Below are 12,918 nucleotides of genomic sequence, written 5' to 3' on the forward strand. Positions count from 1 at the left end.
TGCAGCTACTCTGGCACACACACACAAATCTCTGAACATGGCTCCCATAGCCCAGCACACATTCTCCTCCCTGGAGGAGAGAGCACTGCATGCTGGGAATCTTTCCTTCCAGGTTCAAGTTTTCCAGGTGCCCATGCTACTTGTGCACAGGCTTCTCCGTGTGGGAGAAATACTGCTGCTAATACTTGACGGGTAAACAAAACCTTTGTGCTGTAACAAAAACGACATTTTAAACTAATGCCCTTTTCCCTCCAAACCAAAATCGAGTAAAACAGAAAATAGATGGTGAAACCTGGACTTCTGCATCCATGGAAAACAAACGACGGCTGTGAGTGGCAGGGTCAGGTGGGTGTCTGAAATATGACCTCAGGTACCAGCCCTTGCTGGCTCTCTCTGTCTCGATTGCCTGAGATTCCTATTCAAGGTGACACCATGTCTTCGAGGAAGCAATTGCCACCCTCTCCGGACTTTTAAGTCACAGGCTTCCAGGGCTTTGCAGCATCCGCAAGAGGCGTATGTCTCTGAGTGCCTAAGTCAGCGTTTTCTTTGAGGATAACTCCAGGACTCTCGTGTACGGGGTGTAACTCCTGGAAGGCATTGTGATTTCACGAGTCCTGCCTGTTGGGCTGACAAAAGAGGAAAAAATAGAAAATGAGATAAAAATCCTTCACATGTTTCATGTGGTAAGAACTCAGCACTGAAAACTAAGAATGGGGTGATTAATTATGCAGTTGCCTATTTCACAGAAACACTACAAAAGGGATTTGCCATGGACTGTATATTTGTGTTCCTGCAAATTCAGAGCTGAAATCCCACCCCCCACAATGATGTCTCCAGGAAGTGATGAGGCCAGGAGGATGGGGCCCTCAGCAGGAGGATTAGTGTCCTTCCAAGACAGCTTAGAGAGCTTCAAGAGAGGAGAGAGGAAGGGCAGCTATGAGCCAGGAAGCAGGCTCTAACCAGATGCTGAATCTGTTGGTGTGTTGGTCTTGGACTTCTCGGCCTCCAGCATGAGAATAAATTTGTTTGATCTTTAGCTTCTAGTTTATTTTGTCCAAATATATAACTACATTTTTCCAGTCTCCTTTGCAATTAGGTGGGCCGTGTTACTAATGGACAGAAATGATTCATACCATTTGAGGCTTAAATGGTACAACCATGTATACTATCTTACATGTTCACCTTCTCCTCTCTTTTTTTTTTTTTTTTTTTTTTTTTTTTTTTTGGTTTTTTGAGACAGGGTTTCTCTGTATAGCCCTGGCTGTCCTGGAACTCACTTTGTAGACCAGGCTGGCCTCGAACTCAGAGATCCACCTGCCTCTGCCTCCCGAGTGCTGGGATTAAAGGCGTGCGCCACCACGCCCGGCTTTTCTCCTCTCTTTTATGTAAGGGCTTGGGTAGGGAAGGTAGGTCCGAGAAGACTCCAAAGCCCAAGGAAGTCACTCATAGAAGAATCCTAGAATCCTGAATGACTGTGTAAAGTAAGGACCAGCCCCACCTTCCTTGAACTGTGACAATGGAGATATGGAGGTGAGCCACTGAGGCTTGAAGGTACCTCAGTTACATTTCACCCCAACAACACAAAGATTGAGTATACAGGAAGCAGAATAGTCTACTTCCTCGCCACTAACTTCCAATGTCCAGTTATCCACAAAGTGGCATGGGCTGTATCAGAAGGGTGATGGGCAGGGGTGTCCCCTGGGAGACAGTTATGTAGTCATTTACTTCAAGATTAAAATCTTCCATCTTGGAAGGAAGCTTAATTGACACAGGATGTGAGAAAGGAGGTGAAACCATGGAATGTTTGAAAGAGAGGTGAACATTCCATCCTTTGAGGTAGCCCCTGAAGCTCAGGAAGTAAGCAACTCAAAGGCTTCAGGAAGTCCCTGAAACTGACCAGATCCAATGATGCCTCAAGCATATATAAGCAGTAAAAACAGCTAACAGACACTCACAGATCAGCTAAACTTCCTGAGAGAAGCAGGAAACCAAAACCGGGAGTATGGTTGGTGCATGCTTTTGATCTGAGCACTCAGGAGAGAGAGGTAGGCAGATCTCTCTGCATGTTCAAAACCAGCCTAGTCTACGTAGCAAGTTCCAGGTCAGCCAGAGATATACACCAAGATTCTATCTCAAAATAAAAACAAAAAGAAGGGGAGGAAGAGAAGCCCAGGCTAGTTGTGAAAAAAAGCTCAGACCATCTGATCTACCTAGAAAGGACATAGTCCAACCTGCTGAGCTACCTGTAGGCTGTGTAGTATGGTCTAGCTTTCTAGCTTTCATGAACTGTTTGTTACCTATGCTGGGGTGAGCTTTTGGCAAATCATTTCTGCTCCTGTAAGTAATGCCAATAAAACTCACTGGTTCATTAACTTGTACTTTGATGGTGTCTTCACTTTGTTCTGACATTGGTCCCCAGCTAGGTAAGTAGACATTTGCTCACACTTCCCCGGGTACAGTGCCAGACAATAGAAATCCAGTATGTCTTTTCCATACATTTCATTCCCCAGGCACACTGCGAACGACTGTTGCCTAGGCTCGACACACCAGTGGTATCTCCTCTCACAGTAATCTGAATCTGTGTCCATAGCTAGGTCTCAGGGTGAAGACCATGTCTCACTCATCTTTGTGACATTAGCAACTCACAAAGGCTGAGCTTGTAACTTCCGGTCCACACAGGCATGAGGATGGAAACCAGAGTGAGTTTGAGGAGCTGGTGGTTCCCAGTGTCACTGAGCACAGACAGGAATCCCTGGAGAAGAAGAAGTCCCTGGCGACCTGGATAGGTAGGTTAGAGGACTAACAGGGGCAGAAAACAGATGGCCTTGTGTGCCAACTCCTATGAAAATTCCATGCAACAGAAATGGTCTCCTGTGACAATATCCTAAAAGCTCATAAAATGCAGAAATATTTATAAAGGTGTACCTTCTGGGTTTCGAAAACAGGCACTCACATCCCAACTTTTCAAAAATGCAGGGGGTGGGGCATTTTATTAAGCTGATCACTAAGATGCAATAGGACTTCAATAGCATTAAGTCATTTTAGTCACAGAACTGAAATTTGCCTGTTTGCCAAAACACAATTAGGGTCCTGCTAGTCTTTTCTGATTCCACAGAGGAGCAGTTTCCCTGGAGGCTGAGGGCATTAACAGAACCAAAAATAAACAAACAAAATAAAAACAAAACAAAATAAAAACAAAACAAAAAAATTAGGAAAGAAAAACAAAACACCAAAGCTTTGGCAAAGATCTACTGTATATTTTGATCTCTCTACAACAGAAACAGGAAAATACAAGCCTTTAAAGCATTTACTACATACAGGGTAGTCATGGCCATGGGAATATCTGCCGCCAAATTGGACCTACTAAGGTATAATTGAAGGGGTTGGAGAGATGGCTCAGCAGTTAAGAGCACTTGCTGCTCTTGCAGAGGACCCAGGCTCAGTTCTCAGCATCTACATGGTGACTTGTAACTAGTATCTACAGTTCTAGGGGATCTGATGCCTTCTTCTGGCCTCCATAGGTACCAAGCATGTGTGTGGTGCACACATATGTAGGTAAGACATAAATAAAATAAAATAGGTATATCCAAAAAAATTAAAAGAGGTGTGGGTGGATGCTGTAGAGATGGCTCTGCAGTTAAAAGCAATGACAGCTCTTCCAGAGGTTCTAAGTTCAACTCCCAGCAACCACATGGTGGCTCACAACCATCTATATGGGGAATCTGATGTCCTCTTCTGGTGTGTCTAAAGACAGCTACGGTGTACTCATATAAAATAAATAAATAAACCTTTAAAAAAATTCTTTAAAAAAGTAAATCTAAATTTTAAAAAAGAGTTTACTGGAAACCAGGTTGCAATTCACTAAGGGGAGGTAGAAGAAAGAAGTCTCATTTTTATTTTTTTTCTGTGCTCAGAGGCCAGATGACCTTAATCATTCTTAATGACTAATTAATATGTATCATACTTTTCAAACTGATCTCAAAAAACAAAACAAAAACTGGTATTTAAAACCCTTGAACTGAACTACAGAGAGTCAAAAACAGATGTGTTTAAAAACCCTTGAACTCACAGTGAGTCACACCCCATGTTCTTGTTCTGTGATGAGACCCTTGCTCACTAGAAACAAATGCAACGAAAAGATGAGACAGAGGAGGAGAGGAGGGACAGGAAACTGGAGACAAGGAGGGAAGATGGGTGTTGGTCAGGCTAGAGAGAGCAAGGAACTGCAACTTCTGAGGATGCCAGAAAGGAGAGTGATAGCACGAGTGAGCAATTGTGGATGAGATATGACTGTCCTGGGGTCATGGAAAAATGGAGGAAACACCCAGATTCTGAACATTTGAGGGCTTGGGCTGGGGGGCCCTGTGTTGTTAGCTGTCTACATGGAGACAACCTTTGGAGCTGTTGTACGGGAGCAGCCTCCAGCCAAACAGCTGCTACCTTCCCAAGTTCAGCTGTGTCTGCTGGCACGGGGTCATCACAACTGGGCTGGGTGACTACTGGCCTTCTTTACAGGAGAGGAGAGCCGGGAGGATCATGGGCCCTTCACCTGAGTATCTAACCATTTTATTTTGTAACCAGCTATATTCAATTCTTTCTTACTTGATAGTGTCCACCAGGTCTTGGGGTGGAGCTAGGGTACACAGGCTTGGGAAAGCTAGGGGAAGGGGGCTCTATTTGTGTGGCCGTAGGGGAAGCTATTACGCATGCTGAGTGATGGCTTTCTGGTGTTGCTGGTTGGGGTCACCCATGTTTCTATCAGTAAACCCCCAACCACGGTCTGTAAGTAAGTGCAACAAACTCATTGGTCTTCCAGGGGGAACTTTGGTGGAACAGAACTTTGGATTGCCATTGGAAACTTATGTGTGGGGATGCGTATATGTAACCTAGTAACCACCAAAGAAGAGAAAATTCCCAAAACAGAAGGACTGCCAAGTTGCCCTTCCTTCCTTCCTTTAATTTTGATTTTGGTTTTAAAAACAGGTCTCATTAAGTGGCCTCACTTCAATACTCCTGCCTCAGTCTCTCCAGTCAAAATTTCCCTTTCAAGGTGAGACATGAAGACTTCAAGAATGCAGAATTTTCTCAAAGTCACTCAAAAGGCAATTGGCAGACCCAAGACACAGATCCAAGGTCTAATACACAGCAGGCATTTTAGCCAAGATTAAAAACTGCCTTTGAGCCGGGTGTGGTGATGCACGCCTTTAATCCCAGCACTTGGGAGACAGAGGCAGGTGGATTTCTGAGTTCAAGGCCAGCCTGGTATACAGAGTGAGTTCCAGGACAGCCAGAGCTACACAGAGAAACCCTGTCTCAAAAAACCAAAAACCAAACCAAAACAAAACAAAAAACCTGCCTTTGGAGAACAGGCTGATGATACTTAGCCTGGAAATCGTCTATAGAGGACCAAACAGACACCAGCTGGAGGATTCCAGAGGCCAGAGGCTTTAAGGAATGAGGGCTTATGTCCCAGAAAGGCTCAGCCACAGAGGGCCGGGGCAGGGGTGGGGTGGGGTGGGGGCAACACTGGGGACTGGTACAGTCTTTGCAGGTACTCTAAGGACAACAAGATGCCATGAGAGAAGATGGAGGGCAGGCCAGGAAGATGAGAGAGTGAGGGAGGAGCGTCCTCTAAAGAGTAAGCATTGGTGCGCCATAGAAGAGCATAGGGAAACGGTACTACACAGGGATGAATTGAGTACCTAGTCCACAGGCACCACTCCGAGCATGTCTTAGGGAGACAGTGACTAGGAAAAGGAACAGAGCCTTCTGTTGGCACGCTTGACAAATGTGAGCAACGAAGCACAAGCCAGTGTGGCTTCTTCTAAGTCCTCTGCTGAATGAGCAAACCCCGGTATAACACAGGCCAGCTTCCTAAATCCCCACATGCTATAGACTACTTGCATATTCCTCTGAAGAATGCTTATTAAGCATCAACTGAATACCAGATTCTACAGTCTGGATGCTTGCTTCCCAAAGAGCCCAGGAATCAAAGGATTGGCCCTATTAGAGAGCTGCTAGAAAGTGGTGGGAGGGACCCATAGGAGGCGTGGCCTCACAGGAAAGTCTTAGGTAATGGTGGGGGTGGGGTCCTGCGGGGGTGTGGAACCCTAGTCTAAGTTATTCTATTTCTGCTTCCCGGATCATGCTGTAGACAGTTTTTGCTCTACCATGCAGTGCCCTCTCCAAAAGATCTTGGAATAAATTAAGTCAACAACAATATATATTTCTATTTCACCTCAGGCAGTACATTATAGTAGCAATCAGACAACTAATACCTTAGACCAGGATGAGCAACTCTGGATCCCCATTCCCAGGAATTCATAATGCTGGCAGGAAAGGGGACAGTGTGAAGGGGTACCTTAGAAGAGGGATGTGCCATTATGACTAAGGAAGAGGTCATTGCAATTTTGTTACTTGTGAGTTACACTCTAGGGGCAGCAGTGGGCACCTGACCTCTGCAGGTGTAGGGAGTGAGTGTGCAAACTCCTGCCCCGCACAGTGAGAGCCCGCAGTGCCCAGAACACACAAGGATCACTGTTGTGTCCCAGCTGACAGAGCTCTGGGACAGCCCAGGCCCTCTACTTTACACAGGGTCTGGAGGATCTGAAATCACTGAGGGTTTAACAGAGGAGGCTCATGGAACACTGAAGCACTGTATATCTATCTGACCAGGCTACCAGTCATTTGATAACTACCTATAAAAGTTGACAAAACCATCTTAGTAAACCCAAACTCTTTTATATTGGATACAGTGTGTTTTACATCTAAAAACCAGACTTGGGGTTTAGTTAAATGTAATAATGTCTATTTTTAAAAAAAATCTGTATTTGCATTTGTATCGGAGTTTGTACACATGAATGCAGTAGTTGCCGAGGCTGGATGGGGTTGGTTAGAACTGCAGTGAGAGGTGGTTGTGAGCCACACCCAACATGGGTGCTAGGACCCAGCCTCTGCCAGAGCAGTAAGTGCTCTGAACTGCTGAGCCATCCCTCCAACCCCCTACTGGCTATGGTTTACTAAGGGTACCTGCTCGTCTTTTCATCTAATCCTCACACAACACACATGACAGTTCATGTCTATCATCCCCTTTCCCATTTTGAGGATGAATGTGTCCAAGCTTCAACCTGCCCAAGGCAGAGGTCAGCTAGTGGCTGGCAGGGCAGGGCAGGGCTTTCAGGCGCCCTAACTGCTCCTCTGTGCTATACAGCTGAGCTCTTTGTGGCAGGAGAACGAACAGACTACTTCTGTGTCACTGAGGCTAAATTCAATATGTTCTGAGCAAAAACATTGTGGAGGAGGCTGTATTTAAAAAAAAAAACAAAAAACAGAAAACAAAACAAACCATTCTGAGCCGGGTGTGTGGCTCACACCCAGGGCCCTAGCACTTGGAAGGCAGAGACAGCAGGATCAGGAATCCTCAGCTACACAGTGAACTCAAAACCAGCAGGGCATACATGATCACCTGTCTTAATGAAACCAATATGTAAGTAAAATAAGGAAATAAGTGAAACAAAAATAATTAAAAACAACTTAAATATAAAAATATTCTGGAAGATCTCATGGAAGATTTTCCTTTCTAGGTCTAAGTTCGAAGCCCACATAAGAAAAAGACTTTTCTCAGGACGCACCTACCACAGCCTGGCAACCTTGTGCTTTTTCCCTTCCCTCCCTTGTGTGTATGGGCATGTGGGGTGCCAAGGTGTACACACGGAGGTCATAGGCTCCTTCCGCAATGTGAGTCTCAGGGATCAAACTCATGTCCTTGGGTTAGAGGCAAGCAGCTTCACCCACTGCACCATCTCACCAGCCCAGCCGCCCTCAACTTTCTGAGTCACTTTCAGGTACAAATGGCAGTACCCAGCCATAGAAACTCGGTCTCCCCCTGGCTGTGCGGCTTCCAGAAAAGAGAGTTGTTGATTTTCTCTGGGCCTCAGATTTGCTTCCTTTGAAACGTAGAAATTCATGTCGACTGTGGGGTTCCAATCTGGTTTTGCCCACAGGCTTCTATTTAAGCCAGTCTTACTTAGAGTCCAACATTCAAAATTAAGTGCTGGCTTAGTTTAGTTGGAGCTAAGAAGGCTGTGGGGAGGGAAGATGCTCCCCAGAGAGTACCTCAATAATCCTCCTCCCCCACCATCCTCCACATCTCCCCAGAAACCCCCCACAACAGGGCAAAGTCTTTGTAAGAAGCCCAGTGGAAACCCTGCCTCGGGATAGTGCAGAAGCTCCTCTCTGCTCACCCGTATGACCTGGGGGTGCTTTTCACATAGTAGGCACTTCATAAATATTTGAGAGGAAACGGGTGAAATATTATTCTGCCCTTTCGGAAATGTGGTTATGTAGCTTTCATTTCCTCCGCTGACTGACCTAAGCAGTTAAACCGCCACAATGGATCCTGAGGGAAACCCAAATGCTACATTTATGGAAAAGCTGCCTTTCGATTCTGACATGCCTTCCAGGTTCACTGCGGCCATAAGTTAAGGCTCTGTCAGCACTTCCATTATGAAAACTGTTTTGTGGTTTCATAACGTAGCCATAAAAGTTTGCCTCCGGCTATCCTTGGGTGTACAAATTGAAAAGCTTGTTTTAAGCCAAAATGTGGGAATCAGAAAACAAACAATTTATTGGTTTCAGACATGGTTTTGTGCCCGTCTTGGCCAAACAAGATTTACGATGTGGGGAAACAGAATGAGCTGAGACACTTGGTTTCTGAAAAGCCTGAGAAAGAGGGAAATGGCCAAATTACTCATATTTCAAAAGGGTCCCCACACAATCAGTCATTCTTTTGCTTATATTTTCATCAAGTAAATTGTGTCTTATGTTGGAGATGTTGAATCTACTTTATGCATTCTTACCTTTTTTTGAAAAAAGCATTTTCTGTTAATTCTGTTAGAATGGTATAACTGCCTGTTTACCTGGACATCAGAAAACTGACAGAGAAAGTTCAACAATGCTGCTGGTGAGTTCCTCAGACGGCAGCAAATGGCTGGATTTAATCAATAAGAACCCATCAGTCACAGATTTGAAAGTAGAAAAATGAGGTCTCACCGTATCACATTATGAGACTTGGTAAAGCCACTGACTTCTCAGATGGGGAGGCCAAGGCCTCAGCATAGAAAGAACTCCTAGACGCCAGGCTACAGGTGATTAACAGCACCAGACCCAGGCATTCCACATCCCAGCTGGGCAATCAGCTGGTTACTCCTTCCCACCAGATGTTACTATGAAAGGTCCCAGGATCTGACATATTTTCTGGACGACTGTTGCCTAACACAGTACAACACACAAGTGCATACACCTATAACAAGAGTCCTTTCTTGTTCTCACTTCATGACTTTGAAGACCTTAATCACAAGCCACAGGTCATTAAGTTATTATTTAGCATCCCCTGGGCTGAGCACAGTTGAGCATCTAGCCATGGCAAGTTTGCTCCGATTAGAGACAGGACACTAAATCACAGGTTCAGCTTTCACAGGACACAGACCTCTGTGTGGGAAGCTGAACAATGAACAATAGGTCAGCCTAGTAAGAAGCTGGTGGTCAAAGGCAGGGTTATAGTCTGTCTTAGAGTTATCATTTGCAGTTGACCAAAGCAACTTAGACAGGAAAGGGTTTATTTGGCTTACATTTCTATAGCAAGGTTGATCATTAAAAGAAGTCAGGACGGGAACTCAAACAGGTCAAGAATCTGGAGGAAGGAGCTAACACAGAGGCTGTGGAAGAGTGCTGCTTACTGGCTTGCTCTCTCTGGCTTGCTCAGTCTGCTTCCTTACAGAACCCAAGACCATAAACCCAGGGATGGCCCCACCCATAATCGGCTGGGTTCCCCCTATCCCCATCAATCTCTAATTAAGAGAATGCCCTATGGGCTTGCCTATCACCAGATCTTCTAAAGGCATTTTCTCAACTGAGGCTCCCTCTCCTCAGATGACACTAGCTTGGGTCAAGTTGATCTAGAACTAGCCAGCACACAGTCTAAGATCATTATAATGGACCAGATTCGAACCAGACGTTTGAACTTATTCAGCTATGGTACTAAGGAATAAATGACTTTTGTTCCTCATTTGGATGTTCCCCTTTAAGGTACCCAGCACAGCCTCTAATATGGTTATTAATGCCATCCTATATCCGGTGCCTCCTCCATACTCTACTCTCAGGCAGGAATAAGTCTTGTTTCTCTCTGTAACCTAGCTCTCTGGAACAGTTTGCAGAATGAATGAATGAATGAATGAATGAACAAAGGCATGCAGTAACTGATAGCTATGGCTTCCTCTGTTTCTTGTTCACTGTCTCCTCACCTCACACAATTCTTCCGCCTACTCAGAAGTCACCACTTAGCTTTAAAGCTGCATTTTTCATAGGAAGAATTCGATTCTGTTCATCACTGCCCAGGAAAATATTTTTCTTAAGTCAAAGAAGGATTTTTTTTCTTTGGTCGGAAAAACAGGAAATTCCTAAATACCTGGGAAGAAGATCACACCCCACTCCAATTTCTCTTGTTTCCACTTCAGTCTTGGGCTGGGTTTCTGTCAAATAGTCCAACCTGCTTTGTAGTTCATTATTCTAGAATTGAGAAGAAAGTAGATTTAGTAAATCAAGCCTATAGCACTGACTCCCATCACAAGGTGTGACTTACAGAGTTGATGTCAATTCCATCATTATACAAAGCTCTCCATATGTGTGCACACATGCACACCAAGTTGTGCATAAATGAAAATAACACGCTTGTTATGCTATAGCATTATCTTCTTCTTTCAATCAACAATTTATTGTAGGGATAATAAGATGGCTCAGTGTATAAAGGTGACTGCAGCAAGGCTGATGACCTGAGTTTGAACCCCAGGACCCACATGGTGGAAGGAGAGATCTTACTTCTGACCTGCATATGAGCTCTTTGCATGTGTGTGTACGAGCACACATGATGCTCGTACACACACACACACACACACACACTCCAATCACTCTAATGTGTTGTAGATGTCTCCCCAAATTTACTACTTTTCTTTCTGTGTCAACAAACTATGTTAACTGAATCACAGTATCCCATTGTATGGATATACAGTACTTATTTCACCAGTCTTATACGATGGGCAGTTAGATATTTATCACATTTTTTTGGCATTATAAATAAGGTGCAAGTCAACTTTTAACACTCCCTTACTAAGCTATAAAATGAGTAAGTCCATTAATTTAATTTAGTGGGAAATGCCTCTATAACTGAATAATTAGTATTTCATAGGTGTGGAAAAAGTCAGAATCTCAAACATATAAACTAGAATGGGCTCCTTGGGATTAAAATTAGCATTCTGTATACTTCTCATGATTTTTTTTTTTAAAGCTGGAGCCAAACATTGCATAAGCTAATGATTAGATGCCCAGGAGTTGGAAATGTGCCCCACGGGGAAAAGGAAGGACAAAGGGGCAAGAAAGCTGAGGATGAGGCTGCTGGCTCAGCTCCTTTCTGGATCCAGGGGGTCCAGCACCCTCTGCTGGCCTCCAGAGGGTATAAGATCCCCTGGAGCTGAAGTTATAGGCAGCCGTGAACTGTCTGATATGGGTGCTGGGAACCAAACCCAAGTCCTTGCAAGAGTAGCGAGTGCTCTTAACTGCCGAACTGTCTCTCCAGCTCCATAATTGATTTTTTTTAAAAACAAGTTCTTTTACATATTTTTTGGTAACAATAGACTCAATTTTAAAACCATAAAGGCCCTATGTATTATTTTGGCTGGATTCTTGAAACTTGATGAGTAACACATATAAGATATAATTTACTGAATAAATGTATAAATACAATGAGCTTTAAAAAGATAATCAGGCCCGGTGTGGTGGCACACGCCTTTAATCCCAGCACTCGGGAGGTAGAGGCAAGCGGATTTCTGAGTTCGAGGCCAGCCTGGTCTACAGAGTGAGTTCCAGGACAGCCAGGGCTACACAGAAAAACCCTGTCTCGAAAAACCAAAAAAAAAAAAAAAAAAAAAAAAAGATAATCAGAAAACCATCACAGCATTTCTCTCCCCCCCCCCTCTCTCTCTCAAGTTTGAGCTGAGCTGAAGCATGGGTCCCAGATACTGAATGCCACATGGAATGTTAAAAGTCCTATGGAAGGAGCTGGAAAGATGGATCACCAGTTAAGAGTATCGTCTGCTCTTATACTGGACTTAACTGTGGTTCCTACACCCACATGGGCAGCTAACTACTGTCTGTAACTCCAGGTCTACAAGATCCAATGCCTTCTTTTGGCCTTCAGGGCACTATACACATATGGTGCCTAGACAGGAATGCAGGCAAATCGTTCATACACACACACACACACACACACACACACACACACACACGCACGCACGCACGCACGCACGCACACATATACACCCTTAAAAAAGGAAGGGTTAAAAAAATCCCAGGGAAACAGGGTTATTTGGTTTGAAGGGATATAGGTTGCCACTCAGTAGCCCCCTCTGAATGAGAAATGCCAAGGAGCTGTTGTGTAAAACCTTGGTCTGTGTGAGGTTCTGAGACATGGAAATGGTGTAAAGAGAGACCATGTGCCCACCACGCCCTAGCAACTGATGAGCTATGACAGACCTACAGTCACACTCTGTCACCAATCGAGAGAGAGAGAGAGAGAGAGAGTGAGAGAGAGAGAGAGAGATGAAGGCTTACTGGGGCAGGGCACACTCTTCTGGACTCTATTTATAAGGAAAGAGAAAGGCAAAAGAGATCTTTCTTGATAACAACTCCAGCCCTCATGGCTGGCCTGTTCCTCTCTATTGCAAAGACTTTAGTCCTGAAGGTTTCATGGACTAACCGGGATGAGGATATATTAATAGGGGACATAAGAGATGGAAATTTGCCTGGATTGGCACACAGGAAAGGGTGAACAAGTGGCCCCAAAATGTTTAATTTCACAGACATTCT

At 44.5% G+C, this 12,918-nt stretch overlaps 1 protein-coding gene across 1 annotated transcript in view; it reads right to left on the bottom strand.

Moving 5' to 3' along the window:
- The window catches only part of Myzap (myocardial zonula adherens protein), an 88,014-nt gene that overhangs the window by 257 nt on the left and 74,839 nt on the right, over positions 1 to 12,918 (bottom strand). Inside the window, exons 12-13 of the mRNA NM_001033208.4 lie at positions 10,466 to 10,566; positions 1 to 626 (exon numbers count right to left, since the gene is read on the bottom strand). The exon at positions 1 to 626 is cut by the window's left edge and continues 257 nt beyond it. Coding sequence (NP_001028380.1) covers positions 530 to 626; positions 10,466 to 10,566 — 198 coding nt within the window. The 3' untranslated portion in view covers positions 1 to 529. The remainder of the gene's footprint in view (positions 627 to 10,465; positions 10,567 to 12,918) is intronic.

The sequence above is a fragment of the Mus musculus genome, chromosome 9, assembly GCF_000001635.26.
Source record: "Mus musculus strain C57BL/6J chromosome 9, GRCm38.p6 C57BL/6J".
NCBI classification, from domain to species: Eukaryota; Metazoa; Chordata; class Mammalia; order Rodentia; family Muridae; genus Mus; species Mus musculus.